The sequence below is a fragment of the Drosophila willistoni genome, chromosome 3R (genome assembly GCF_018902025.1).
Source record: "Drosophila willistoni isolate 14030-0811.24 chromosome 3R, UCI_dwil_1.1, whole genome shotgun sequence".
In the NCBI taxonomy this organism is placed as follows: Eukaryota; Metazoa; Arthropoda; class Insecta; order Diptera; family Drosophilidae; genus Drosophila; species Drosophila willistoni.
In genome coordinates this window covers 18784416-18811692 of record NC_061086.1, presented here as the reverse complement: position 1 = coordinate 18811692, position 27277 = coordinate 18784416, and the positions used below count along the sequence as shown (strand labels likewise).

The 27277-nt window shown below is 36.3% G+C and overlaps 1 protein-coding gene across 6 annotated transcripts in view; it reads right to left on the bottom strand.

Annotated features, from left to right (window-relative positions):
• The window catches only part of LOC6647203 (polypyrimidine tract-binding protein 1), a 164209-nt gene that overhangs the window by 131258 nt on the left and 5674 nt on the right, over window positions 1-27277 (bottom strand). For 3 of the 6 annotated variants that reach the window (XM_023178867.2, XM_023178863.2, XM_015177293.3), the window contains exons 2-3: window positions 16147-16233; window positions 9312-9341 (exon numbers count right to left, since the gene is read on the bottom strand). The exons of 1 other annotated variant lie outside the window; for it this stretch is intronic. In XM_023178867.2, the coding sequence (XP_023034635.1) occupies window positions 9312-9341; window positions 16147-16158 (42 nt within the window). In that variant the 5' untranslated portion in view covers window positions 16159-16233. Of the gene's footprint in view, window positions 1-9311; window positions 9342-16146; window positions 16234-25357; window positions 25432-27277 lie in introns of those variants that run through there. 2 more of the 6 variants (XM_047013496.1, XM_023178865.2) reach the window with 2 other exon arrangements.

Sequence of the window (27277 nt, the reverse complement as noted above, 5' to 3'; positions counted from 1 at the left end):
CGAGCGTTAAACAAATGGCTACACGTTCACATACAACACATTTGCCCCTCTCTGCCTACCTGCCTTCTGCCTGGGCCAGGTCTAAAAGAGCCCGTGTGTTTGCTTTGGCCAGTATTGAAAAATTAGTTCAAAAAACAAAACATTTTAACAAAATTAGTTTGCTTGCCTTCTACTGTGGTGGTGCTGCTGCTGGTGCCCATTGCTGCTTACCTCCGATACATACTAAAGAGTAAGAAATGAATGACAATAAACAACAGCAATAAGAAGACGGGGGGAGAAAAACAAAAACACATATAAAAATAACAACAAAAACCTAGCTGGCCTTGAACTGGAGAATGCGACTGCGCAGCCAGCCACAGCCCAGCAATTGAGCTGTCAAGTCACTGTGAGGCCTTAAAAAAAGAAAACCATTTCAAGACAAAGGCACACAACGAAAACAAAGAGAGGCATCCGTCTACACTAAGAGCACAAAAAACAGAAAAAACGAGGCAAGAATTCAACAGTAAGCTCTAAAGGCTTTTCGTTGCTGTCATCATCATCATCACCATCATGATTATGGTTATAAACGTTTGTTTGTTGGTCACCATTTCATGGCCAATGTGGCCCAGCAATAAATGGTCTCCTTTTATTATGGTGTGAAATTCAATGCCTGAGAGAGCAGCAGCCACAACATATCAAAACTTAACAAACTTTGCCATATCGATCAGCATATATGTAGACATATCCTTATTTGATCAGAGATCATACAGTGAATTGTGCTAGTAATTCATAATTACATACATTTGAAGGCTAAAAGTGTATCGAACACACGCTTATGCTCATGAACTGTGCGATACCCATTAATACTTGGAGTATAATAACTATTTAAATTAAGAATCTTAAGCATGAAGCTATAAACCTGTGTGTAGAATCATTTGTCGATTTAAATTAAGTATCTTAAGCATAAAACAATAAACTTGTTTATAATCATTTGTCGATTCGATTCGGCATTTATTTTTTATATACATCTATTAGTTTATCTTTTTCTATAGTATGTAATAGTATCTAGTAGTCATCTTAACTATTTGTTAATAACACTATTGCGCACAATAACGAACATCGTGTTAATCTTTTCAATGCACTTTAAGTATTTTCTAGAACTACATTCAACCCATTACAAATCACATATCGATTTCTGAGCTTCAGAGTTTTAATATTTCAGTCACTTTTAAATAGTCATTGGCAATTTTTTATACACCATGAGGAGTTGAGACGAATAAAGAAATCATTTTTCAATGTATATGTATATGTGTATATGTGTAATATGTTGTGTTTCCTTTTAAGTAAGACAGCTTTTTCAAGCAATTTATTAATAAATTTGTTAAACGAAGTGAAGCCTAAAGCAAACCACGCACTCACAAAAAAAACGACTTTGACTCGGCTCCATCGTAAAGTTTGGTTCATTTTGAAGTGTTTGTTTTCGGTTATTCTTATTCTTATGTTTTTTTTTTTTTTTGGTCATGACGAGTGTTAATGACATTTGTATGAACGAGTTTCTGGCGACTCAGTCTGTCTCTGGCTTGTCAGAGAGTTGAAAAATGTTTACTTTGGGTCTCAGTTTTGGGCCTGGCCCTGGTTCAGAAAAAAGTTCGGTTTTCGGGGGGTCTTGGGATTTTAGGTAGCTCGGGGCCCCTTGCAGCAGACACATAAATTCTCATTTAGCTTCGTCAAAATTAATGACTGCAAAATGTCTTATTGCCCAAAAAGTAGACGAATACATTTCGTACATACTGTAGGCGGTCACGTACTATGAACAACAGCTGATCGAAGCGCACTCTCCAAGAGTGTGATGAGCTCATAGCCCGCCAAACAAGTTAAGAGAGAAGGGGAAAAACTTGTCCAAACAACTTCACACCAGTTGCCGGCCGGCACGACATGAACTAAAACCACAGTGAATGAAATTATATAATATATACATATATATATATATACATATACAGTGTATGTGTATGGCCATTAAATGGTGTTTATGTTGAAGTTTTCTTGTGACACATGTGAACCAAAAGGAAACGAAACGAAACTTGTTGCCTTATGATTTCACAACGAAATTGCCATTTCGTTCGTTCGTTTTATACATAATTATTGTATTTTCTAGTTAATTTTTTTTTGTTGGTTTCTTTCAACAAAACGAAGTTTCGTAGCCCAAGGAAACTAAACACTTGATGTCCGACCTTGCTGTTGGGAGTTTTAGCAATTAATCAAAGCGTCGCGTCGTTCATTTGTTTTGCGGTTCGTTACTTTGACTCATGCCCAGAACGAACACAAACAATCCATACACACATGTGAAATGTCTAAATATATGTACATAAATGGATACATATGTATCCATGCATATAGACAAAGTAGTTAAAGGCAATCTTCAATGTTTATTTTTAAACTCTAGACACCTGGGTCTCTATTTGTCTGTCTGTCGGTCTGTCTGCTTGGCTGCCTGTTGCAAATTTGATGTCAAATGTTTAATGTCTGATTAGCATGAAGCTATTAAGGAAAAGAACCTCCAAAGAGGGACACAACATCACCAAGTTGTAAGTGATTTTGAAAGGCGTCATTTAACACGTAGCTTGGGCTATGATGATGACACTTTTTGGTGTTGCTGGAGGATTGGTGGTTGGACCCACCACTAGCCAACAGACCACACACACACACACAAACACACACACACAAAATAATTAGCAATGAAATCACGTGCAAGTCGCCCTGGCCCCTAACAACGTTGGCTTAACAGCTGCCAATTTCAATTACAAAGAATCTTTCTCTTCTTCCTCCTCCCTGCTCCAAGTTTACTTCTCTTGCATTTTGTTCTTGTTCTTGTTATGTTACAGCTCCCTTGAGTGGACGCCGTGACTAATTACAAATTAAATTGACAGAGAACGTGTTTAACTAGCAGCATTTTCAAATTTTACATAATTTATTTGCCTTAAAGTTATTTCCACAACCAAAGTTCTCCGTAAGTAAGTGAGCTAACCTCAAGTCAAATGGTCAAGCCGAAATGCATTCCAGATTGTTCAATATCCCTCCATCCTTTGGGCCAAAGTTTGTGCAACAAGTTAAGCCGCTGTTGATGTGTTGAATGGTCAATGTTTTAGTTCCTGCACTTTTGACATGTGCACCCCGAAAAGCTCAACAGGGCTAAAACCCTTACATACACAGGCATGGTAAGATTTCTAGTTAAAGTCAATTCACTGGGCCAGGCAGCACTATCAAAGCTAACCAATTAGTTGGATTAAACATTGAATGTGGCACTAAATTGGGTTTAAAAGCACATTTAAGTGCGCTAACTAGTAACAGGCAAGCACAACCAGGCCCAGGCCCAGACCCAAGAACCAAAAGACCACATGCCACATGTCTGACTTGAAACCTAATCTAACTAGTTCATTTGCAGAAAATCTCTTTTCACCATGTTGCAGAAACCTTTGCAGTAGTCGTAATATGAGAAATTTATGTTCAAATTTAGCTTTTGGCATTAAGGTAAATTTCACTTGGTTTAAGACTTGCAACAGCCATGAGAAAATCTCAGCTTTTTAGTTAAAAGCAGAAAAACCACTGAAACTTCATGTAGATGGAATCGCTTAAAACACAAAAGTGCAATATTTCATTAGAAAATATTAACTTAAAACCATGTATTGAGGCTTAATAGTTTAATTTTTCCTCACAGAAGGAAATTCTGCGTAAATTTTTCATTCAAAACAAATATTGCTATAAATAATTTTTAAGTGATCGTTTGGCTAAAATATATGAAACAAATTGTGCTAAATTTATCTTGTTAGTGAAAATAATACCTACATATTGGACCGCCTTGTGCCACGGGGCCTTATGATGAATGCTTAGTCTGCCTATTAATAGTGGCTAACAGAATTGGTTAATATATAAATAATTAATTGGATTCACTCGATTCATCCTTCTTGAACCGTAACTGAAATCTAATATACAATCAAATGGGAGTTACCCATGTTTTTTAAACTTTCTCTATTTACATATATGTATGTAGATTAATTTTGGTGCTAAACGTTACGTTACTTGCTTTTCAATTGCTACAAAAAGTTCAACTTTCTTTTGGAATAGGGCGAGTTTGTTTGGATCCGCCAAAGACCAGCTCCACCCTTACAATTTGTATGGCCTTTTCATTATTGACCTTATCTTTAGTTTACTCGCCGCCATGCGAAGACACCCACAACCAAAAACCAAGCTCACTGAATGCCATGGCCATGCTATGCAATGCTATGCTACGGCATGTCATGTGCCACGCCATGCACATGCACACACAATCTAAGCATTATGTGGTGCACAACAATAATAACAACAACAACAACAAGAGTATGCCACATATTGCCATTAACCTGGGCAGCCAACCAGGCAGGCAACTAACTGGGCAGACAATGCAACGGTAAATGGCAACTGCTGCTTGCTGCTAGTTGCTGTTGGTAGCCAGATCTCGCTTTCATCGGACAGGCAAGACGGCAGACAGGCTGGCAGGCAGGCAAGGCAGGGTCATAATGGCGGGCGGGAGGGGAACAGACACGCACTATACATAGAAGCGGAAAATCAGAGTCGACAGACAGCACAAGTTGGCAGGCACCTCTACCACACAAACCCACACACACACACACACACATACATAGAAAATGTGTTGTGCACAAATTTTACGCTACGCCCGAGAGTTTTGACACGCCTCCACCCTCACACACATTCACCAAGTTTCGCACACAATATAGTCTCATAGTGAATGTCCTTTTTGCTTTGTTCCTGACAACACGATAGCGATGAGACGACGATGATGTCGTGTAGTTTTAATTAATTTAATTTCACGCTCATAAAATGCCAAACAATGTGAAAAAACTCTCACACACACACACACACACACACAGAGAGAGATATCCGCGCAACGGAAAAACAACTTTCCCAATGGTGGTAAGGATATACTGTGAAAGTAAAGTTGTCTGTGGGAACACCGAGAAACGCTTTAAACATGTCAAAATGTCAGCTTGCATCTGCATTTGACAACAAGCGGCGTAATTAACTCTTACAATTTGTCATAATTTGATACTGCAGTGCAGAATACATAAGAACTGGAGCAAAAGTGCAAATATGCAACGATCACTTGGCAAGATAGCGTATAAAATGCTCGCCTCGGGCGTAGCGTCTGATAGTGATAGGTAAATAGATTTATCTCATCTATAGCCACTTAATTAAAAATGTCATAAAGCGATCACTTTGTTCGACAGCAATTGAAGCCACTTAGCGCGTTCCGTATCCCCAACATTTACCCATTTTGCGACTGCGTGTGTGGTGTACAGTGTGGCATGGCGTCGTGTGGATTAGTATGTCAGTGGATGATGGATAACAATCTGGTATTTAGACTGCCTATCTGGGTTAGAACTCGAGCAACAGCAGCAGCACATGCACGACTCGAATCATTTTGAAGTTCACATTTCACATGCGATTGCAAAAAAGGAAGACATAAAGCGATCTCTACAGATGCACATAAAATATATATAAAAGTATTATACACATAAAGAAGCAAATCCGAAACCTATTCAAGGAATTAAAGAAACAAACTTATTTTGGTAAAGTTTCCTGTATGCTTTTTTTACAGTGCATCAGTTTCTCTCTCTTTCTCTACGCTGTTGGGGCTCTGTTTAAAATTAATTGCTGACTTCCCTTTTTTTTCACTGAATCCGCCAGCCAACACCACCAACACTCGCATATGGCAAAATTTGTTTAGATTTTGTAGGTCTCGTCGTGTCTTTCTATATGATCACCGCCCCCCCACTCAATTCACTTACTCGAATGATCTGCTCGGGTGCCTCGCATAATAAAATACACACGAAATTTATCGTTGAGTAAAGTAAAAACAAAAAACAAGCAGACAAAGTTTACTTTAAAGTTTTCTAAAAAAACAACACGAGCAACAAAATAAAGAAAAAAGGAATGGAAATTTAACAATTTGTTTTGGTAATTTATTTTTCCATTGCCTATTGAACTGTTCTTTTTTGTCAAAGCAGATCCGAATCTCTAGCATCTGTGAATAGAAATTTATTTGGGTGAATATATCGTGGAGAGACCAGACAACAAAATGGAGGATGATGGAGCAAGGGGAAGCCTGCCTGGCACAAAAGTTCTAAGAAATATCTAATGATCATCCAAAATGCTGATTTTGTTTGCTGACTTTAGAGATTTCCATTCTCATGCATAAATATTTAGCTGACGATGCCAGGGACGACGACGAACGAATGAGTTGAGTAGTGTGATCTGCTTTCTGATCATGATGTGCCCTGCCCCCCGATCTGCCCCTTTGTTTTTTTTTTTTGCCTCACTGTTTTTTGCCATCTTATTGTGAGTGGGTCGATGTGCTCTTCTTTTTTGCACTTTTGTTTATTTGCCCAGGTCTCTCCTCTTTTGCAAAAGTCGGCCGTCATCTGTTTATCTTAGGCACAAAATCGTAAAATTCGAAATAACGAATTCGAGTCTTGCACAATGTACAAACACAGAAGTAATAAAGTTGCAAAGTCGATAATGAAGAGAATGATGATCACGTTAAAGACGACAACGTCGACGAAGACTACAAAGACGATGGCTTCAACAAATCACAAAGTCTTCCTGTCCCCCCGGTTTCCTCTGTTAAGGCAATTTTCTTATTAAGATCTGTCATCATCGTACACGGCATCAGTTGATATAATTTATTGCTTCTATTTGCGGTCAATTAAACATTTTAGCAACGCTCCACGCGCTCTGATACGCCAAAAAAAAAAAAAAAAAACGAACAAACAACAAAAAAAAACCACAAAAAAAGAGAAACCATGATGTCGAGTTTTGATTGAAGTGACGTAGTTGTCGCTGTTGCCTCTGGGAAGAGCCCGTAACAATCACATTGCATCCTACAAGCAGTTGGCATGACTCCAAAAACACAAGAAAAACAAAAAACACAAATCAAGAGAATCGCGCCGACAAGGCACAAGCGCAAGCACAACAAGCCCAATCGCCAAAGTAGCTACACCTCTTCTCGTCTGCATCTGCAACCTGTTGTTGTTTTTGTTGCCTTCTGTCCTGCCTTGCCCTGCTCACGGCTCTATTTAGCCTTTCCTGTTGGCCACCACTCTTGGCCATAGTCCCCAAGACAGACGTTATCACCATGCTGCTCATCGTACCAATCATTCTTTCCATCCCTGTTGCCCATTTTTCTACAACGATGATGTCTATCTATCTAGCTGGCTGGCTGGGTAAGGAGAAAAATACTACAAATTTTGGCTGGCAAATCACGCAAATGAAATGCACAAAATATGCGCCATTTATATATACGTATCATGATGCTACAATTTGCTTAGCCCACCACTCCCTCCGCTCGCATTGCTTGCCACAGCACGATACGCCACGGCAAGCCTTGTCTGTGTGTGATGACTACACTAGACTACTCTCTCTAGAGAGAGGAGGACACACGATGACTCTTCTGCCTAGAAATGTGGCAAAAATATGAGACGAAAATATGAAACATCAGGCCACAGGCAGTCAGACTGGCTAGCCGCAAAAAAGACATTGCACAAGCTGCACACAAAAAGTTGTTGCTATTCTCATTGCCTAAAAAAGAAAAACACCTCTTCCCCACCTCTTATCCACACCTCCCCCTTCATTCTGGGCTACACTCAATTGCGCGCTAATTTAGCGCAGCTCGCACTTAATAATTTCTTTTCATAATTGAGTAAAAGGAAAAGAAGGAAAACTGACGGGAAAGAGCACCACAGTAAGGTAAGGGCGATGCAATTGCAATTACCCGGACAGGGCAACAAAAGTGGCATATCAATGATGTGACACAGCGTGAAGAATGAAGACAGTAGTAGAATGCCTGAGAGCTAACGAGGGGCACTCGATGAGAACTGTGCTAATTGGTGCTAGAAATTCTTTGGGTCAGTTAAACATTGACTCTTTCTGTTATTGCATAAGAAATACAAATATTATCGTTCCAAGCAAATCTCATGACATTTATTTAGTTATTTCGTTAACTGATCTCTTGAAGTACTTCTAAATTATATAATCCACTCTCGCAAATTGTCATAAATTTGTTTTATTTTTGTTCTACACAGTTCATGAGAACTTTATGAGTCAAAGAAGAGAATTATTGCAAGGCCACAAACCAAAAAATAGAAATAAATGGGGAGTGGAGCAGTTTCCACTGACACAGCTTATTAATATCAGAAGGAGAATCGCTTTGAAGTTTTGCTGAAGATGCAAAATGGTAAGGCAAGTTGAATCAATTAGCTTAGATACTTGGGCAATAATTGTCATGTGATTTGATACTTGAAACGAGAAGCAGGACAAATTCAATGGATACAAAAGAATACCTTTTGGTCAATAGACGACGACGATAAACGATATTTATGTAGGCGGGGCTGACATTAGGTGGCAATTAATTTCCAATTCTGGGCCCATTGATGACACTTTGAGCAACGACTTAATTGGTTTCGGTTACCCACAACAACAACAACACTAGCAACAACAACACTAACAACAAACTCACCATGTGAAGAAAAGGCAGCTTAACACGAATTAGGGAAACATAATGCGTTTGGCGATTAATCAACTGTCTAAGTAGCTTGGTTTGTGGCGGCTTTAACTAATTTATAAGATTTTATCATGGTAGCATGTCCATTTGTATACATGTGTGTATGTATGTATGTATGAGTTTGGTTCTACTATAGTAACCTCTCTTACTGAACCAGGGCGATAATTGCACTATCAAAATGCGCAACTGGGGAAAATAAATTAACAGTTTTTGTTGCTGTTAATATGGCAGTCTTCTCCGTTTCAAACACCCTGTAGTTAGAGAAAGAAGGGTATTTGTATATGGCACCAATGTATGTTCTTGTTGGTATTCAATTAAATTTGTTACATATCGATATTTCTGAAAGTTGAAACCTCCAATAAGAAAAGTATCGAAGAGTCTTTGATTTCAATCCTAGATGACTGACTGTTACAAGGTATTAATAAGTCGACCACCTATCTTCATTCTGTGATAGTAACTTTTTGCTCATTTTTTGTTTGTTGTTTTCTCCCTGGGGACCACAAAAGCGAAATGGTATAAATCTCAATTTATATGAAAATCGATTACCTAGCGCATTATTAATTATTTAAAAGGTCAGGCGGAAATGAGCAGGAAGTTATATAGTGGTAGTGGTTCGAACCAACTTGACCAACTCGAGGTAATGATAAATAAATAAATAAATTAATTAATAAATTAATTAATGAATGCAGCGGTTAATGTGCATATATATATAACTTACGTTTTCCTTTTCGTCGTAGTGCAAACTTACCTAAAACGAAAAAAGAGCAAAATGGAAAATTACAAAACATTATTATTAGTCACAGAGAGATATTAAAAAAAAAATATTTATATAGAAATGGCACATAAATTATTAAAAAATCGAAAGAATATCAAATTGAAATTAAACATAAATCATGAATAAGGAAAATGTGAGCCGCAAACGAAAAGTTGAAAATTAATTTTCAATATATAAAAGTTTTTGCTGCCCGTTTAATTTATTGATGTCAAAAGGCCAATGAAGGACCAGCGACCGAAAGACCAGGCCGAAAGACCTGTAGGAGTGGCCACCGGCCAAAGGATGGGGCCATGCACAAAGCAAGAATTCTCATTCTTCTTCATTGAACATTTAACATTTATCACAGAAATTCACCCGCCCGCGTTTTCTTTGCCTTGGTCACATGTAACAATGATAACATGACAAAGACAGGGGACAGGACACTTGCCACAGCACATCAGCAGGATAGTAGCCCATTGTGCGTTGTGTATGAGTATCGTATCCTGCGTGCTGTGTCCTGTGTGTCTTGCGTCGGCCCAGTGTGTCTCATAAGTCATTTCTCACAACTCAAATAATTCATAATCGATTTTCAGCAAAAGAAGTAGCAGCGCGACTGGCTGAGCTTCTATGTTCCATGTTTACCCGCAGCAAACACTGAAAATGCGCTGTGTCGCTCGCTCTCAGAAGGGAAAGAAGTTCGTTAGCTCTATGTAAGAGCTAGGCTCGGCTTGTCTACTTTAGTTGGGGAACTCTCAGACAACTTTGGACCAACATTTACTTATGAAAATCAAAGTGAGTCCTGGGAAGGAACTCAGGTACAAGATAAATACGGCACGCTTGCTGAATTTCTATTAAGCCAAATAACTCAAAAGTAATTGCCAGGCAACATTGCAGCCAACTCCCTACGACTTCTTGGCCATCAGTGTACTCTGTGTAAATGTGTGTTGGGTGTGTGTGAGTTAGGGCAAGGGGGAGTGGTTTATGCTCCTTAATGGATGCTTAAATAAATTATAACTTCAAATTGCGATTGGTGATGGTGCCCCGTCCATTGGGGCAGCACGTACAACTAACTAAATACATTACGCTCGGCTGCAGTTGTGCGCAAAATATTTACACGTGATTCAGAGCTAGCTGCTAGAGCGGGAGGAGAAAAAAACCAGAGGGCCGGGGCTAACTTTGACCGCGTCAAAGTTTGTATACCCTTGCAAGTTTTTTGTGTAAAAGGTCTAATATTTGCGAAAGAACGGCTTAGGAAATACCGAAGATACTGATCACAGTCACTGTTCACCACCGATTGTTCCTATGGGAGCTTTATGATATAGTTACCCGATCCTTATCAAATTTGGCACAGTCATTAACAGATATATTAAACTGAGAAATATACATTTTTATGACAATTGCTTCAAAAGTAACGAAGTTATTGACAAAAGTCACTGTTTTCAACCGATCGTTCCTATGGGAGCTATATGATATAGTCACCGGATCTTGATCATATTTGGCAAAGTCGTTTATATGTATAATTAACTCACCAATATTTAATTTCACGACAATACCTCAGAAAATAACGAAGTTATTAAGAAAAGTCACTGTTCGTGACTTTGCCATTTGTATGGGAGCTATATGATATAGTGATCCGATCCGGCTGAATCCGAGATATACAACGCCTGCAGTATATACAAGCCTACACACAAAATTTCAGCTCTGTAGCTCTTACGGTCTAGGAGGAGTTTGCGTTGATCCAGACGGACGGACGGACGGACGGACGGACGGACGGACGGACGGACGGACGGACGGACGGACATGGCTATTTGAACTCGTCTCATCGTGCTGATCAAGAATATATATACTTTATATGGTCGGAGATGCTTCCTTCTATGCGTTGCACACTTTTGACCAAAATTAATATACCCTTTTTGCAAGGGTATAAAAATAACCACACCCCTCACACACACACACAAAAAAGCCAACACAAAAAGTTCCACTAGTTTCCGAGTGCTTAGTTATCTTTATGTTACCGGTGTTCTTTTTTCTTACCCCTCCCCCCCTTAGTGGTTTGTTTGTTTGTTTGTTTGCTAGTGTTAGTGGTAAGTATCATAAATTTTTAATTTTGCACATTTGCCGCTGCACACTTAGTCGAATATCCTGTTAGCTTGCTCAGGGCCAACCAATTCAATTAAAAATGCATTGATGTTCTCATATGTGTTTCCTCACATTGTGCCAACCCCCCACTCGCCTCTCTCACTCGTCTTTCTCAGAGTTTTTTTGTGTGTGGGTCAATAAATTAGAAGAAAAGGAGGAATGGAAAAAACTATAGCATACATTAGAGAGCTATAACCACTAATTGGTCTGCGCAAACGCAATTAACTGTAAGGTCAAGCGAACGTCCTTCTTCGATTTTGCTTTGTAGTTTTAGCGGTTGCACTTTAAATTAATCTGCAACACGAGTGTAGCAAAATCTATTTAGTATAATACTTTATTCTCATATTAGGTAAATAAGATAGATAAGAAACACTATGAATATAACACACTAATATACATATCTCAAAATCTTTGGAAAATCTTTGATATGTTTCCAATATAATATTATTTCGAAAAATATATATTGACTTAGTTTATAAACTAAATTCACAGTGAGTTTCAAAAGAATTTAGAAAACATGTAAGCACTGACTGAATATAAACCAGCAGGATAACACAATATACGTAATTGACATGGCTGGAGGCAAAGGAGGAGCAGCAGATTCTTGAGGGCAGGCAAGAGTAGATCATCAAGTGAAACGGTCGGGGCGTCGGATGGTCGGTCGGGTGCCCGCTGAAGTTTGTGACTCAGTGGGGCAGCTCTTTAACGAGGTTAACACAGCGCTAAGCAGCTTTGGTCGTTGCCTGCCACACACGTCGCAACCTCAGTGCACTCGAGAGCGCAATCGTTCAACGCGCAGCAAGCACAACCAGCATTGCATACAAATTGCCAGGTAAAGAGCAGTCACACACACACACACACACACACACACATAAAGAAGAATTGTTGAAAACTTGGCCATATGAACATACATATATACAGGTGTTCAACATGCACATGTATATATGTATTGGTGTGTGTGTGTCGAATGGTAAAACGTGAGCCTTTCAAATGCTAAATGGACATTGCTTAATTCCATATTCCATGACTGGACAGAGACGACGACGACGACGACGACGACACAGGCCAAAAGAGAGTTTCCTCTGCGGGCTAACATACACGCATACATATAAGTAGCATACGTTGATTTAATGCAACTCAGCCATCATAATAGGTCATTATGCTGCAGGAAACAGCACTGAAAAGTTCATTAGCTAAAAGGTTGCACTGTAAAATGAGCCACAACTAACTGGGGCTGGGCATTCTACGAGGTGGGCAGCATCATTTTGCCTCAATTGATTTAGTCTAGCATCCGACTAATTGATAGCAACACATCGTCTGTGCCAAACTAAACTATATTTTTTTTGCAAATAAATTTAAATCAGGTGAGACGAGCGAGCACGATACGTTCTACACACAATTTAATACATCATTTTGTGAGCGCATAAAAAATCCACGTAAATTAATTAAGCATTATATGCAGATATGTATCTCTGAGAATGGCGTCATTTTTTTGAGTTTCACCGCATTAAAACAAGAAGACATAAGAAACACATATATCAATTTTTCATTTTATTTGTTTGTAACACGTAGCGATTTATTTTTGGGCGCCCCCAAGAAGTGCATAACTTGGCCACGCTCCAACGACCCCCACGCATATAAAATGAAAAGACAAACACTGCTGAGAAAATGTTATATATATATAATTGTATATACATATCCCCCCATAAATACGAGTATACACAATATATATATGTATATACATTTAGTATTGAATATAATATTAAAAAAACATTTTTTATGAGTAGCAAGTGGCCAAAGTGGACATAAAACAAAAAGTTTTTGAAAAATGCACTCATATTTCGGAATATAATACATATTTGTGTCCAATTCTATGAATAGGTAATCAAAATCAAATGTATCTCGCGGTCATTTATGTATTTAAATGTCTGCATAGACAAGGCATATCGGTTTACAATCAAAGACTTTACTAAGACTTAAATGTAAATAGATCCATATACTTTTGAGACAGATCCTGACTAAAGCCTATATTTGAATCCTGGGTAACCCACTTTGATTCTTACTTGTAAACGGTTTTCCCATTGATTACCAAAAAACACGACAACGTCTGCACCTTTCTCTTTGTTGTTAGCAAATAAGAAGTAAAATAATGAGGCGAACATTTAGCCATTTGTCGGGTTGCCACATCAATCTTGGGCGGGAATTAGCCAAAACATTATGGTTTTAATATAGCAAAGTGCCTTAGGCCAGCCATAAATCTAAGGCTATAATTATAGCCATACTAAAAATACACATACGAATGAATTCTAGTTTTCACATATTGTTTATAACACAAACAGAGAGAGCAGACAAAAAACAAAAAAAACGACGCCATCAAAAATTCATTCCGACTGTTTCCGGTGATTTGCAAAATGTTAAATTATAACGACACAATTTTATAGATATATACACACATATAAAATATAGAACAGTATTAGAAAGAATGAACATTTTTGTTAGATACAATTTCTTAAATCAAAGAATGTTTAGCAAGAAAAAATTCGATATTGTGTCGTGGGATTATATTAATAGTATAATCTAAGTCTTTTGTTGACACACTTGTATTTTAATCAATCTCTCTCTTTGATCTATGAGATTATAGATCTAATGGAAGCAAACATTTCAATTGGTTTATTTGTCTAGCCTTTGGGAGAATATGAATGAGAATAGATGAGATTATTGGGTAATGTATAGATAGGCATATTTTCCTACTTCGCTTACTTTTTATATTTTTTTGCTCAGAGAGTATTCCCCAAGAAACTTAAATCAATTAAGAAAACATTATAGCCGTTCCAGCTCAATCAAAAAGCCGCATATTAAATGGCAACCAAGATATAAAAACAGCCAAATGCAACCACAATTTTTTATAGTCAACATTGACGGACATCATCTACTTGTTGAAATACAAAACATGAGCAGGAACACAAAAACATCCTATAAACCGTCGTGAGGCACATTAATACATTTTCGCGGAACATGCAATAATAAACATGAATAATATTTTTAATGGCCTCTCCTCTTCCTATAAGTACGCACCTCTAAACTGACTGTGTGTGTGTCTGTCTATCTGTCTTTTCGTAAGAGGATTCTGTTGGCAACTAAAACATATAACATATAAATTCATAATTTTTCATTAGCGCAAAGATTTACACGAGAAAAACGCCATTAAAATGTCGCCAACTATTGACTTATGACCGGCAAACAGACAAGAAGATGAGGGCCACCAGTTTGCCACTCCCCTTTCCCCTTACATCAGCTAATTATATGGCGCAGCGTTGACGGTATCCTAAGAGCAACCAAACACAACAACAACAACAGAGAAATGAAATAGAATCGTAAATATTATTATTTTTAGATGATGGCACACGAGGAGAGTGTAAAAAGAAATAAACAGATGAAACGGAATTTCCAAGTTAAGGCAAAAGATGAGGAAATGGTTAACCTATTTGCGCTGAAAAGGGGCGGGAAAATTTATAATCATTTCAAAGGGAGAAATGTGCGCGGTTTTATCCAAAGTTTAGACAATTACACATACATACATATAACTTTAACATTGGTTTAATTAGGTTATTAGCTTCTTGCGAACAAGATATTGTGGTTTTACACACTAAGACATTTAATTCAGGTGAAATATATTTCACAGTAAGCTAAAAAGTTCAAAAGTTTCTCAGAAATATTCTCTTCTGTGGCATGTGATCTCAAGGTCTTTCTGTAAGCCACATCTTTCCTCTCTACCCAAGACAGTTTTCATCATGTAAACTGTACATTTCTGTCCATCAAATGGTTACCAGAAACTAACTACCTGGGCTCCTACTTCATTAATTTGTGAAATATGCTAGAGGAAACATATTTTTGATGCAAAGTTTTTTGTTGTATGTCATAGTAATAGCTCTCATACGAGTGTTTAAATGCTAGAAAGAGCTTAATGAACACTTATAGCTGGCTTATACGCTATAGACACAAATTGAAACTTTATTTACTGTTTATTTGCCAACTAATAAAATACATTCGAAATTCATTTATTTATCTGTGGCATGCTGCGAGAAATTGTAGCACAAATATTTGCAATTCAATTGCACAGCAACAAAAGCTTGAAAAAAAACGGAAAATAGAAGAAAATCGAGGGAAAAAGGCAAATCAAATAAAATAAAAATGTATATCTATAGAGAGCGAGAGAGATAAGTAGAGAGAGGGGGCTGCGGGGGCAAGAGATCAGACTAGTTCGAAGCTTTGCATTCAAATTGCAAATGTGAAATGGCATGAAAAATATTCGAGGAAAATTCGACCAACTGACAGCCGGTCGAACAAAAGGACAAACGAGCATGCAGACATTCAGGACAACATGACGGACAAATGGAATACCACCAGCACACTAAAATAAATACTAACAAATACAAATAATAATAATTCTTTTGTTGAACAAATGTTTAGCATTTATGTTGCTGCCTGTTGCTGCTGCTGCTGTTGGCTATTCACACTCGCACGACATTTGGCTTTAGGTTTAGCTGTTTCGCCCACATCAACAACATGATGTGGCTAAAATCTCTCTTTTGGGGGTGGCGGTGGGGGGTTGCTTAGGACTAGTTAGAATGTATGTAACAGTAAAAAGATTTACACTTACAGCTTGACTCATGCTAACGACTGTTTTTCTGTCTCTCTTTCTTGCTGTTTTGCCCCTAGACCGTTGAATTTACACACACAAACTTACCTAAAACGAGAAAAAAAGAGAAAAAAAAAACATTTGATTTTTGTTGTTGTATTTATTAAGGATATCCTTAAACTATTTCTAGAAGGGGGAGCGGAATGGACGAGAGGGGTTGGCATGCAAACTTCCGTTGCTAAATCGCTGAAGATAAATTATCAACTTGTATACTTATCGAAAAGTGTAAATAAACAAAAGCAAGAGGGGGAAAAGAATTTTTTATGCCCATTTAAAAAAGAAAACAAGCAACAAAATTCTGTTAACAAACAAAAAAGGGTGAAGCACTGAAAATTAGGGGAATACCGAACGCAAGAAAATAAACAGTAAAATAAGGGAAAAGTTAATAGGTAAATTAAGCTCATTTAAATACAAAAAGACTCGCCACATTTAGGAGCTCTCCTCCAAATTAAGGTACATTATCAGATAAAATAGCAAAATAAACTAATCTTAAACATGTTAAAATATCAAAGAAGCTAACTTCGGCTATGCCTATACTTGGCAATAATATTTTTCCTTTTTGAAATTTCTTTCCCTGCAACTCAATTCATCAATACACAAACAAAATATTATTTCTCTTTTTACCACAAGTTTTTCTTCTTCCATCATTTTCTAAGCAAAGCACGGCATGAACTGACATACACATACAGTTCATGTAGCGTTGCGTCTGTGTGTGTATGCGTGTGCTCTGTTGATTTGATGATGGCAGTAGTAGGCAGCAAGCAGCGCTGCCGGCAGCGTTTGAACCGATTTATATTGACTGTAACTTGTGTTCTATTTATCGGATCAGATTCAAATTTTGGGATCTGAGATTTTATATCTATTACTATCATATTGGTAAATTTCATGGGGATACTCCAATTTTTGCAAAAATGTTTCTTCTAGAGCTATATGATATAGTGGTCCGATCCCAAAGATTTTCATACTTTATCTCACCCGGGTAAAAAAAAGCTCCCAAAAATAATTTCATCCCGATAGCTCTTAAGATGGCTGAGTAAAACGCGTACGCACCGACGGACAGACGGTCAGACGGACAGACGGACATGGCTATATCGACTTAGCTTCTCATGCTGATCAAGAATATATATACTTTATGGGGTCGGAAACGTCTCCTACTGTGCGTTACAAACATCTGACCAATTTTATAATACCCTCTGCAAGGGTATAAAAAGCTAATTTTCCGAATAGTCGAAATGTATGTAAGATCACAGGATGTATTTCCGACCGCCATAAAGTATAGATTGTTTAGGATCTTGTTACAATTTGAACTAAGTTTAAGATACATTGCATATCAATTGTTGCTCTTTTCAGTAGAATCTTGTTATTCGATAAAGAATTTTTAAAACCTATGGATAATGAACTTGTATACTAGAACAAAGTAGGTTTCAAAAGCAAAAACCGGAGACTGGACAGAAATATTGAAAGACATTCACAAATTTGTAAAAATCATTGAAATTCGTTTTGGCATTGAATCATTATTTATTCAGACATTTGTGAGTAATCTAGTTAGTAAGAATTATGACTATCAATTGAATACCATGTGAAATATGATTGTCAAATGTCGTGAATATACTAGATAAACATACAAACTATATTCTAGTACAATTCCATGTATATTTTGGTGTTGTAATCTTGTATGTTGACCAAGTATAATTGTCATATCGTTGCTAATGTGTATAGCTTATCTAATTTGTTATAAAAATTTGTTGTTATTTATCTATTGTTGGTTCAACAACAGACACGAACGAAAGCTTCAAAGCGACCACACACACACTGACACAAACACACAGAGCGAACTCTCACGCACTGTCCACCTATCGCCTACTCTCTGTCTCCCCTCCCGTTTTCCTACTCTATTCACTATTCTATCGTATCTCATTCATTTCATTCGCTTGGCTTATCTTAAACGCACCTCGCTCTATGCCCATTATATGGCACGTTTAAAATCTGTGAATTATTATTGATTTTTACGAGCATTTAGCAACAACGGCAGCGTCAATACCCTCCCCCCCTCACCAGCTCACCCCACGGTCATTAAGCGGCCTAATGAGCGAAGCAACAACAATGACAATATTTGGAACAACAACCACAGGAGAGAGAGGAGCCATACAATTTATTAGTTAAATTGATAAAAATTTATGATGACGCCCAGTAAGTCAGTCAGTTGGCCAGCAGCAGGCAGAGAAATAGAGATAGAGAATGATATTGAAGTAGAAAAAAAGAGAAACAGTCGTGACGATAGACTCATTGAAATATGTATACTCAGTATTCTGAATCTCTACCCATTGTGGAATTCCAATTAAATGTGTACATCGCATCAAATGAATCATTAATGGTTAAACAAAATTGTTAGATCATCAATGCTAAAACTTTGATTTAACCGATATTCACGTTGGTTAACCCAGTAAGACAAAGTTGGCTAACTATGTCTCTTTTAAGTACTAGTTTATAGGAACGTTTAGAACCAAATTTTGGAGATTTAAACAAGAAAATACATTCAAAATCAACGAAACGAATATCATTGCTTAAACAATCGAAATTTTTTCAAAATGATCAATCATTGTAAAGTAATCCCTACTAATTCTTATAATCAAACTATTTTACCTGGCTGAAACACAAATCAATCAAGAATTAATCAATGAGTTATAGTTTAGTTATTTCTCCTATATATAATCCCTGACTCTATACACTTTAGCTCTGTAGCCTTAGGCAGTTCATTGCCTGGTCAAGAACCAACTAGTCTAGTATAAAGTAGAGTCTACACAAGACACTCTTCAAGTAAATATTTATATAGCTTTTGTTGCCCTGCTGCTGCTACTTAGTACAAAACATTTTGCATATTTGATTTTTTATGGCAATTAACGTTTTCCCTGTGTGTACGGCCTGAGAGAGGGCCACACATAGACATAGGAACAATGGGCTTAGTCTAGATGAATACGCTGAGTAATGGAATTGAAAACATATATGGGGAGGAGGAAAAGAGGGCATGGTGTAGTGCCCTTTTTAATATGATTAAAGTGGCATCGTTTTCTGGCACTATGCCAAAAGCAAAACCAAAAGAAAGAAGACCAACAAAGTTTAGTGTCATCTCACAAATGCCAAAATGTACACAGAAATCTCAATTATTTAGTTAAACATGTGTTAGCTGTATGCCCGAATGGCGAGATGCTGCCTGCTACTGAATGTTCGGCAATCCGTCAGATACGCGTGCGACTCACTAAACTCAGTCAGTCGACGAGAAATGGTTGCCATCTTGTAAAGCGACAAGCAGCCATAAGTCAGATGAAACTTAAATTGAAATCTTGTCAGCAGACCAAGAAATGATCTAAAGACAACACCAACACAAGAGCGACGACGAGAGAGGGAGAAGTGAAATGCAAAAATATTTTGTATTTTGTTTTTTTTTTGTTTTTTTACATTTTATGCCATTTTCTATAAAATTCAAATTGAAATTAAATTGAAAAATGTATATAATAAAACTAATGGGAAAATTCTATTGATGAATGTCAAATAAATAAATGTGCAATAAAATCAATTTTTCACAGAATTTCCCATTGAAATGGCCAACTCTATTACCTCCCAATTCTACCACTTGGCAATCACTTCAAGTGCTCAAATGGCAAATCACTCTTTGAGTTTTTGCTAAATATACCATATATAAGTAGGCATAAAGTGCAAATCAAATAAACAGTATTTTTGCAATCAATAATTATAATTCAATCTTGAAATCTTTTGACACAAGAGTTAACTACAAGTCACATCATAAACATTTTTCTTTACCACACACACACACACACAAGATAAATTCTTTGAATATTTTTTTAACACATTTTCCATCCACTTGGCCAAAAGGCAAAAAAGCAAGTTAACTACTTGACCAAAAATGCACTGCATTATGCAAAAATGGGGAAAACTGGAGATGGGCAAAACTCAAACTTAATCTTAAAGTGCCACTGAGTGGAAGCGTAGAGCAAAATCTCGGAGATGCAACAATGCCAATGCATATAAAAGAAGTAGAAGATAAAAACTATGTGGCTCCGGGAGGGGCAGCAGCAGCAGCAGCAGCAGAAGGCAAGCAACAAGAAAAATGTACCAGGAAATGCTCAACACAAACAAAAACAACAAGGAAAACAAAAAAAAACTAAAAGAAAAGCAAATTCAGGCAATCCTCGGAAAATCCACGCCAAAGACAAATGTGGGTCGAAAGCGCAAAGTGCAACAACTCGCACGCACACAGCAGACAACAGACACCATACCAGATACCAGAGCCAGAGACACACTGGAAGATGAAGATGAGAAAGAGGATGTTCGAGAAGCAGCAAAAGCAGCAAAGATGGAACAGAAGATGCTCGCTGGCTGACTGGCAAAGTGTATACAGTGCGGCAAATGCGGCCGTCGCACGCGCCGGAAAATGTGAAAAGCAAGAAAACTAAACCACTCTTTTTGGCACTTGCCGTTGGCTGGAGATTTTGGCTTGGACTCCTCCTCTTCGTCTCTCCCCCCGGACCCCTCGCCAAGGCACCCTTGCTGTTGCCCGTCTGTTGTTGTCATCTTTGTTGTCGTTGTTGTCGACTGAAGTTGGCTGACTTGACTCTCTTGCACAGCTTAAGTGAAATTTAATGATATTTTTTACAGGCCAAGTTGCCGCTGCATTGCTGGCGCAAAATATATAACAACAGGTGGTTCTGGCCAATTTCTTGGCACATGTTGCTCTTAGCTTGCTAATTTGTTGAATTTAACTTTTAATTTTTATTGTTTGCCAAAACTACATACATATAAACAGCTGCGGCAGCCGAGGCGGCAATTTGTGCACTTTTTACAACATTTAAAAAAACCACATAGCGTTATATATACATTAAATCACTCCCTCTTGAATTTAAAAAGGTTTTCTGGGAATTTCCTTGAGTGTTGATTTAAATAACTATTATACCCAATGAAAGCAATACGATAGATGCTATTTTTAGCGATTTTTCAATCATTTTTAGTCAAAAGATTTTTTATTTTTTATTTTTCTCAGTGCATAACTACGACATAGAATCTTTTCGATTCTAGAAAGTTGTATCTCTTAATTTGTGTGGTTATTTAAATATTTTTTTTAGAGAAAAAACTTTAAACATGGAGCAAGCACCATTTAATATCAATTAAAGTTAAATTTTTTCAGTAAAAATACAAATTAAATGATCCCTATGATCTATAGATATAGTCTTAGTCGATTGAAAACTGCTTAATGTTGGTTCTCAATTTCAGTTCGTACAGTTAAAGATACTTTAAAATGCTTGTTTTTATAATATTATAGGTATTTTGGATATTTTTTGTGTTTTTTCATTTAATATTAATTGTTTGTGCAGCAACCATTAGAAGTGTCATTCATATTATGAATATATAATATTCTTTGCTCAGCGTTTAGCTTAACTTGCACTGGCAAATTGCCTCATTTAGTTGGCTCTGCGTGGGCAACTTTGCTAATCACTTTTCTAGGTAATCATGAGATGGGGAGATGATGATGATGAGGATGACAAGCTACGTCACCATTCCATATATTCCATTCTCACCCACAGCAGTCTAAATTTTGATTAACAGCAATTGAAATGAATGCTCAAAAGCGACGACAAAACTGAGCAAAGATGACACTCGAGTTTTTCCTGCTCATTCGTTCATTTGGGTTTTGTTTTTAGATTCTACTAGTTTTGTTTTTGTTTCTTTATGGTTTTTTGTTGTCTCCTAATGCCTAATGTTCAAATGCACTTAAAGCTGCTGCTCTAAGCAAATGGGTCTTTAGTGGTCACAGAGATACATACACAAACACACAGTCACATGGAAACCAAATTGTGTCATATGTTTGCCTCAACTATGCACTTAAGAGCAACTCTGGGAGAATCATGTATGAAATGTATGAAACAGGAATCGCGTGGGAGCATTGTGGAGCACATGATATAAAATAATTATAAACCATTTTGCTACCATCTCTGCCCTGACTCGCCTCTCCCCTTCTATCTACAAAAAGCAGAACAGCTGATCTGTCATTTCCTCGCCCCCCGGCCCCCAAAAAGTTGTCCAGTTGCTAAAACTTACCCAAATAATTTATCTAAAGCTTTGCGTTTATTTGTATTGTTGCCGCCGCTGCCACCGCTAGAACCACGTTGTGTTTCTCTACCCTCTTTCTCACGGTCTCGCTCTCCCTTCTCTCTCTCTCTCTCCTTCTCTAGGTCTTCCTCGCTGTCTGTTCTCTGTGGCCCTCTCTTCACCATTGTCTGATTTCTGCTGGTTTGGCGTGCTCCAAAAATATCGCCTCACATATGTATATACATTTAGCATGAAAACAACAACAACAATAATAAAGCAACAGCTATGGTGAATAAAAGAATGAAAAAATGTATTAATTGGTCTTTGCCAGCGACTTTTAGATACCCTTTTAATGATCAAACACATGTCATCACCGTCGGTTTTATCACTTTACATGGCACCATTACTTTTTACTTTGGGGGCAAAAAAGGCTTTTACAATGGAAACTAATCACTTAGTTATGCTGGAAATATATTTCCATGGTTTTTTCCATTTTCCTTCTATTTTTAGACTATTTAAGGAAAATATCTCGTAATGAAAGGCTTTACCCTCAAAATACATTCCCCCCCTCTAGTCATCTTTATTATATTGAATGACATATGCCCCATGTAAACGTAACAACATAACATTTGTTATATGACCCATTACATTATAATTATAGAGTATGAGGAAAAACTAAAAACAAAAAAATGTGAATTTTATTTTTGCGGTTAGTTTTATTTTGAAGTGCATGTGAAACGTATGTCGGAATATGATAAAATAAATGGAATAAACACGAGACGAACACAGATACAAACACACACACACACACACACACCTAAACAGGGGGAGACACGCACACTTAAACATATGATATATATACATATATATATGTAGGTGTTTATATATGTAAATGTATATGTGTTGTAGGTATAAATATACATACATAAGTAAATTAAAATTTCGATGAAATGTAAATTAACACGATTTCAGCAATTGTTTCTGCCAAAGTTTATTATTTTAACGAATTCTTCTTTCGAAAAATATCAGACATTACACTTTTATACACTGAGAGAAAGCTGTCTATTTCTTATATGCACATACAAACTTAATCTTTTCTGTTGACAAGTAGAAAACGAAATTTCTGATAAGAAATTTCTAGGTTTTTTTTTTTTTTTTTTAAATAAGAATGGAAATATATGGATTTTTTTATCAACAATTTCACGTGTTTCTTGAAGCTTTGATAGAATCAAAAGCATTATAATGATTGCAACTATGTTATAACTGATTGATCATAGCTGCTAGCCACATTAAAGAATGACTTATAGCATTTATTTAGATATTATGAATTCGACAAGGTACATACATATATTCTGTATGTATGTATTTCTATTTGTGTTTTAGATGACAGGGACATATTAAAATTTGTATAAAATAAAAGTTTTTCATTATGTAAACATTTCTTTGATCCACATTGGAATCAAATTGCCGAGACAGTGATGATGGTACTTGAAACCGTTTATTATCAAAATACGATCATATATCTATCACCCAAAAATATATAAAATTTCAACTAAAAAATTTGAGGCAAACTAAATAGATCAAAATAACAAAATTCTAAAGAAATTAACCGCTTTCAGTTTCAGATTTGTTTATATGGCGATTTTAGTTTTGATTTAAGGCATGCTTTAAAAATTTATTATTAGCTGCTATTACGAGGAGATCAACCAAGCAAAATTAGAGTCATAAAACATATAAATTGATTATTTTTTAACGAATTCACAATTCAATTTATGTTTGAAATTCACAAATTTAATTCCGGGACATTTTTTAGTTAAAATTTGTTTTAGTTTTCAAGTTTTTGTTTAGGTTTCATAGAAAGTTTTATCTATTATTGAGAGAACCATAGAAATTCTTTTATGGTTTCAGAAATTTTCCACGAATATTTTAGTTTTAGATTTATGAGGGATATTTATAAACTTTATATTCCCTAAGGCATATTAAGGCACAAAAATATTTTAAATGCAGGGAAAAACAAAAGTGTTTTTAACATTTTTGGGTATTTCCAATGTAAGTTTCATATCGCTGGAACGGAGCATAAATATTTCCAAACAAATGTATAGAATAAAATTTCTAGTATTGTATTGTATTGTATTAAAGTATAGGATATAGTTGTAAACTATCAACCCAACTATATTTTACAAGCACTGGCAACTAAGGCCTTCGGTTTAGACTAAAACTACGTCCATATAATATACTAGCCTGGGATTCGAACCCGGATCCTCGTTGTTCAGTTGACTAAATGACTAGGCCACTTAGACAACTCATCTTCCGAGGACTGCAAATTTCTAGTTGTATGCTTAATGTTATATCCAAACTTTTAACTTCTCAACTAAATACGTACTTAACATTAAACTGGCTTATGGTTAAATTGACTTTACCCCATTGCTAGCAAAAATCTCCCTTCTTTTCTCAATCTTTGGTGGTCTTTACACGAGGCGGGTGGGGTTTTTTTTTTTTGTGGCTCACGCAGCCAGCAAAATGCAATTGCAATTGCACTGGCAGCTGGCAACAGATGTTGGCTTAAGACAGCTTCAAGTTGCAAGTACAATAATACAATAATAATAATGATCATGATGATGATGTTGCTAAGCTAAGGAAGTTTAACTACTTCTTAGCATTCAGGGGCGGCAGCCACCCAAGCAAATGTACATATACATATATATATATATGTACATCTACTCATCCAAGCCAACTCGACGCGATTCAACTCAACTATTTAGCATGCAAAGGAGGATGCCGGCTGCCTGCCAAAGGCAACTTTTACCCTGGCCAAGACACGACAAAGCCAAAACCAGAAGCCAATGACATGTTGTCTGTACGAGAAGAACAACTATATATATACATATATATACTATGTATGTATGTATATATATATGGTTTTAATAAATGCCATGCAATGTTAACTCTTCTCTCTGTGTCTTTCTGGGCATTTCTTTCTCTTTCAAGTTATTGTCAAAGTCAAATGCATGAATGAAATTTGAAAATAATGACAAGGATTTTGGATTGGATTTGGATTTTTGTTACTCACCCACTTTAAAGGAGGCCACTCATGCGAGTTGCTTTCTGCGCTGGCGCCTTCTTCTAATAACAATGATGAATTAATTGTAATAGTAGTAGTAGTAATAATATGTTTAATTGTTTATTCTTGTTTTTTTTGTTGCTGCTGTTTGTTTTGGGTTTGTTTATAACGCGATAACACCACACGAAAACTATTTATAGATCATCAAATGTGTATATATATATATATTTAACTATATATATGTACATATATATAGTAATTGATTCCATATGGAACGCGCAACACACGCACAATACACACACTCTCACGCAAAATAGAAAGAGCACTAGGCTATAAAATGCAAGAATCGAATATCGAGAACAAAACTAAAAAAAATGTTTAACAACATTCTTCAGCTATATAGATATATATATATATATAGACAATCTTTTGGTAAATCAGAATTTGCCTTATTTTTAGATGGCGCTCACTTCAAATTTTTTCGAATTTTGATGGTTTTTTAATAAACCAGAAAATCCAGAAACAAAACGTTAAATATAAAACAAAAACGTTTTAAAGTAATATTAGAAAATAAAAATACAAATTTATATAAAAATTTGCATGTGGCAGAGATCTCAAAATTATTTAATTTGTTTGTCAGATTTGCCTTATTATTTGATTTATGATATATTGGATCTTTTGACTATTTGGAGGATTATTTTCATCATCATTATTATTGTGATTAATTAATTATTTTATGCGCTGAGTTGGCATTCTTGTAGGCGCCAGACAGGGCGGGGCGGGGCGTGGTGGCACAGTTAGAGCCGCCTGTAAAAATCGAAAGTTTGTATGGTTTTATATAGACTATATATCATCATCATTGACATAATCATTGAATATTTAGACATTTGGATAAGACAAAGCAAATAGAGAGAGAGAGAGAGAGAGAAAGAATATTTGGCTTAGCTTGGAAAGATTATATAGTAGGAAAGAGAGAGAGAGAGAGACAGAGATAGAAAGACAGAGATAGAGCAAGAAAGTTATGGAGACAGAGAGACGTACATAGAGAGATTTGGCAGAATATTGAAAATTGCTTTTAATGTAGTTTTTTTCAAGTTAAAGTTAGACAAAGTTTTGTTTGACAATTTGAAATAATAAACAAAACACAAAAATGATGTGAAAAATGCATTTCACTAGCTTTCATAGAAATATATGGAATGTAATTATACAATTGGTATGGCTGTAGATGTGTGTGTGAAAGAGAGAGTATGTGTGTGTGTGTGTGATTTTGCATTGCATACATAAGTGGACGAAATATATATATTTTTTTATTGATTGTGAAAAATGGCATTTAATATTAGTAGTATATAAATGTTTAAGAAAACATTTCAAAATAGCCAACAAATGACAAGCAAAAGAATTAGGCTGAAACAGTAAGAGAAACAAGGACAGGGACACAACACACAGTTAGAAAATAGAAAGGTGTGGGAGTGGGGGAGAGGGTGGGTGGATGATATTGGCGAAAATGTAGAACAAAAATTCACAGCGCATAAAATAGAAATTAGAATAAATATTTTTTCTGTTGTTTTATTTGTTTATACACATGTATGTACATACATCTGTATGTGTGTGTACAGTTGGAAAATTTATCTAGTGAAGAGAATATGTATTTTCCATATTGTTGTTGCTTTCATTTTTCCAATTTATATTAAATGATTTTTATATTTTCTTCTCTTTTCTCATTTCTTTGATTAGTTTTGAGCTCATAAACAATCAATAGATAAATGCATGTGTGTAAATGTGTGTGTGTGTGTTTGTGTGAGTGTGTGTGCATTGAGTAAAAATTATTGAATATGCTGGGTTATTTGATTTAAGTGTTGATTGATCAGAGATGGAATTAACAATTGAATGGTTTGGTTATCCATAACGAAACATAAAATATGGAATCCA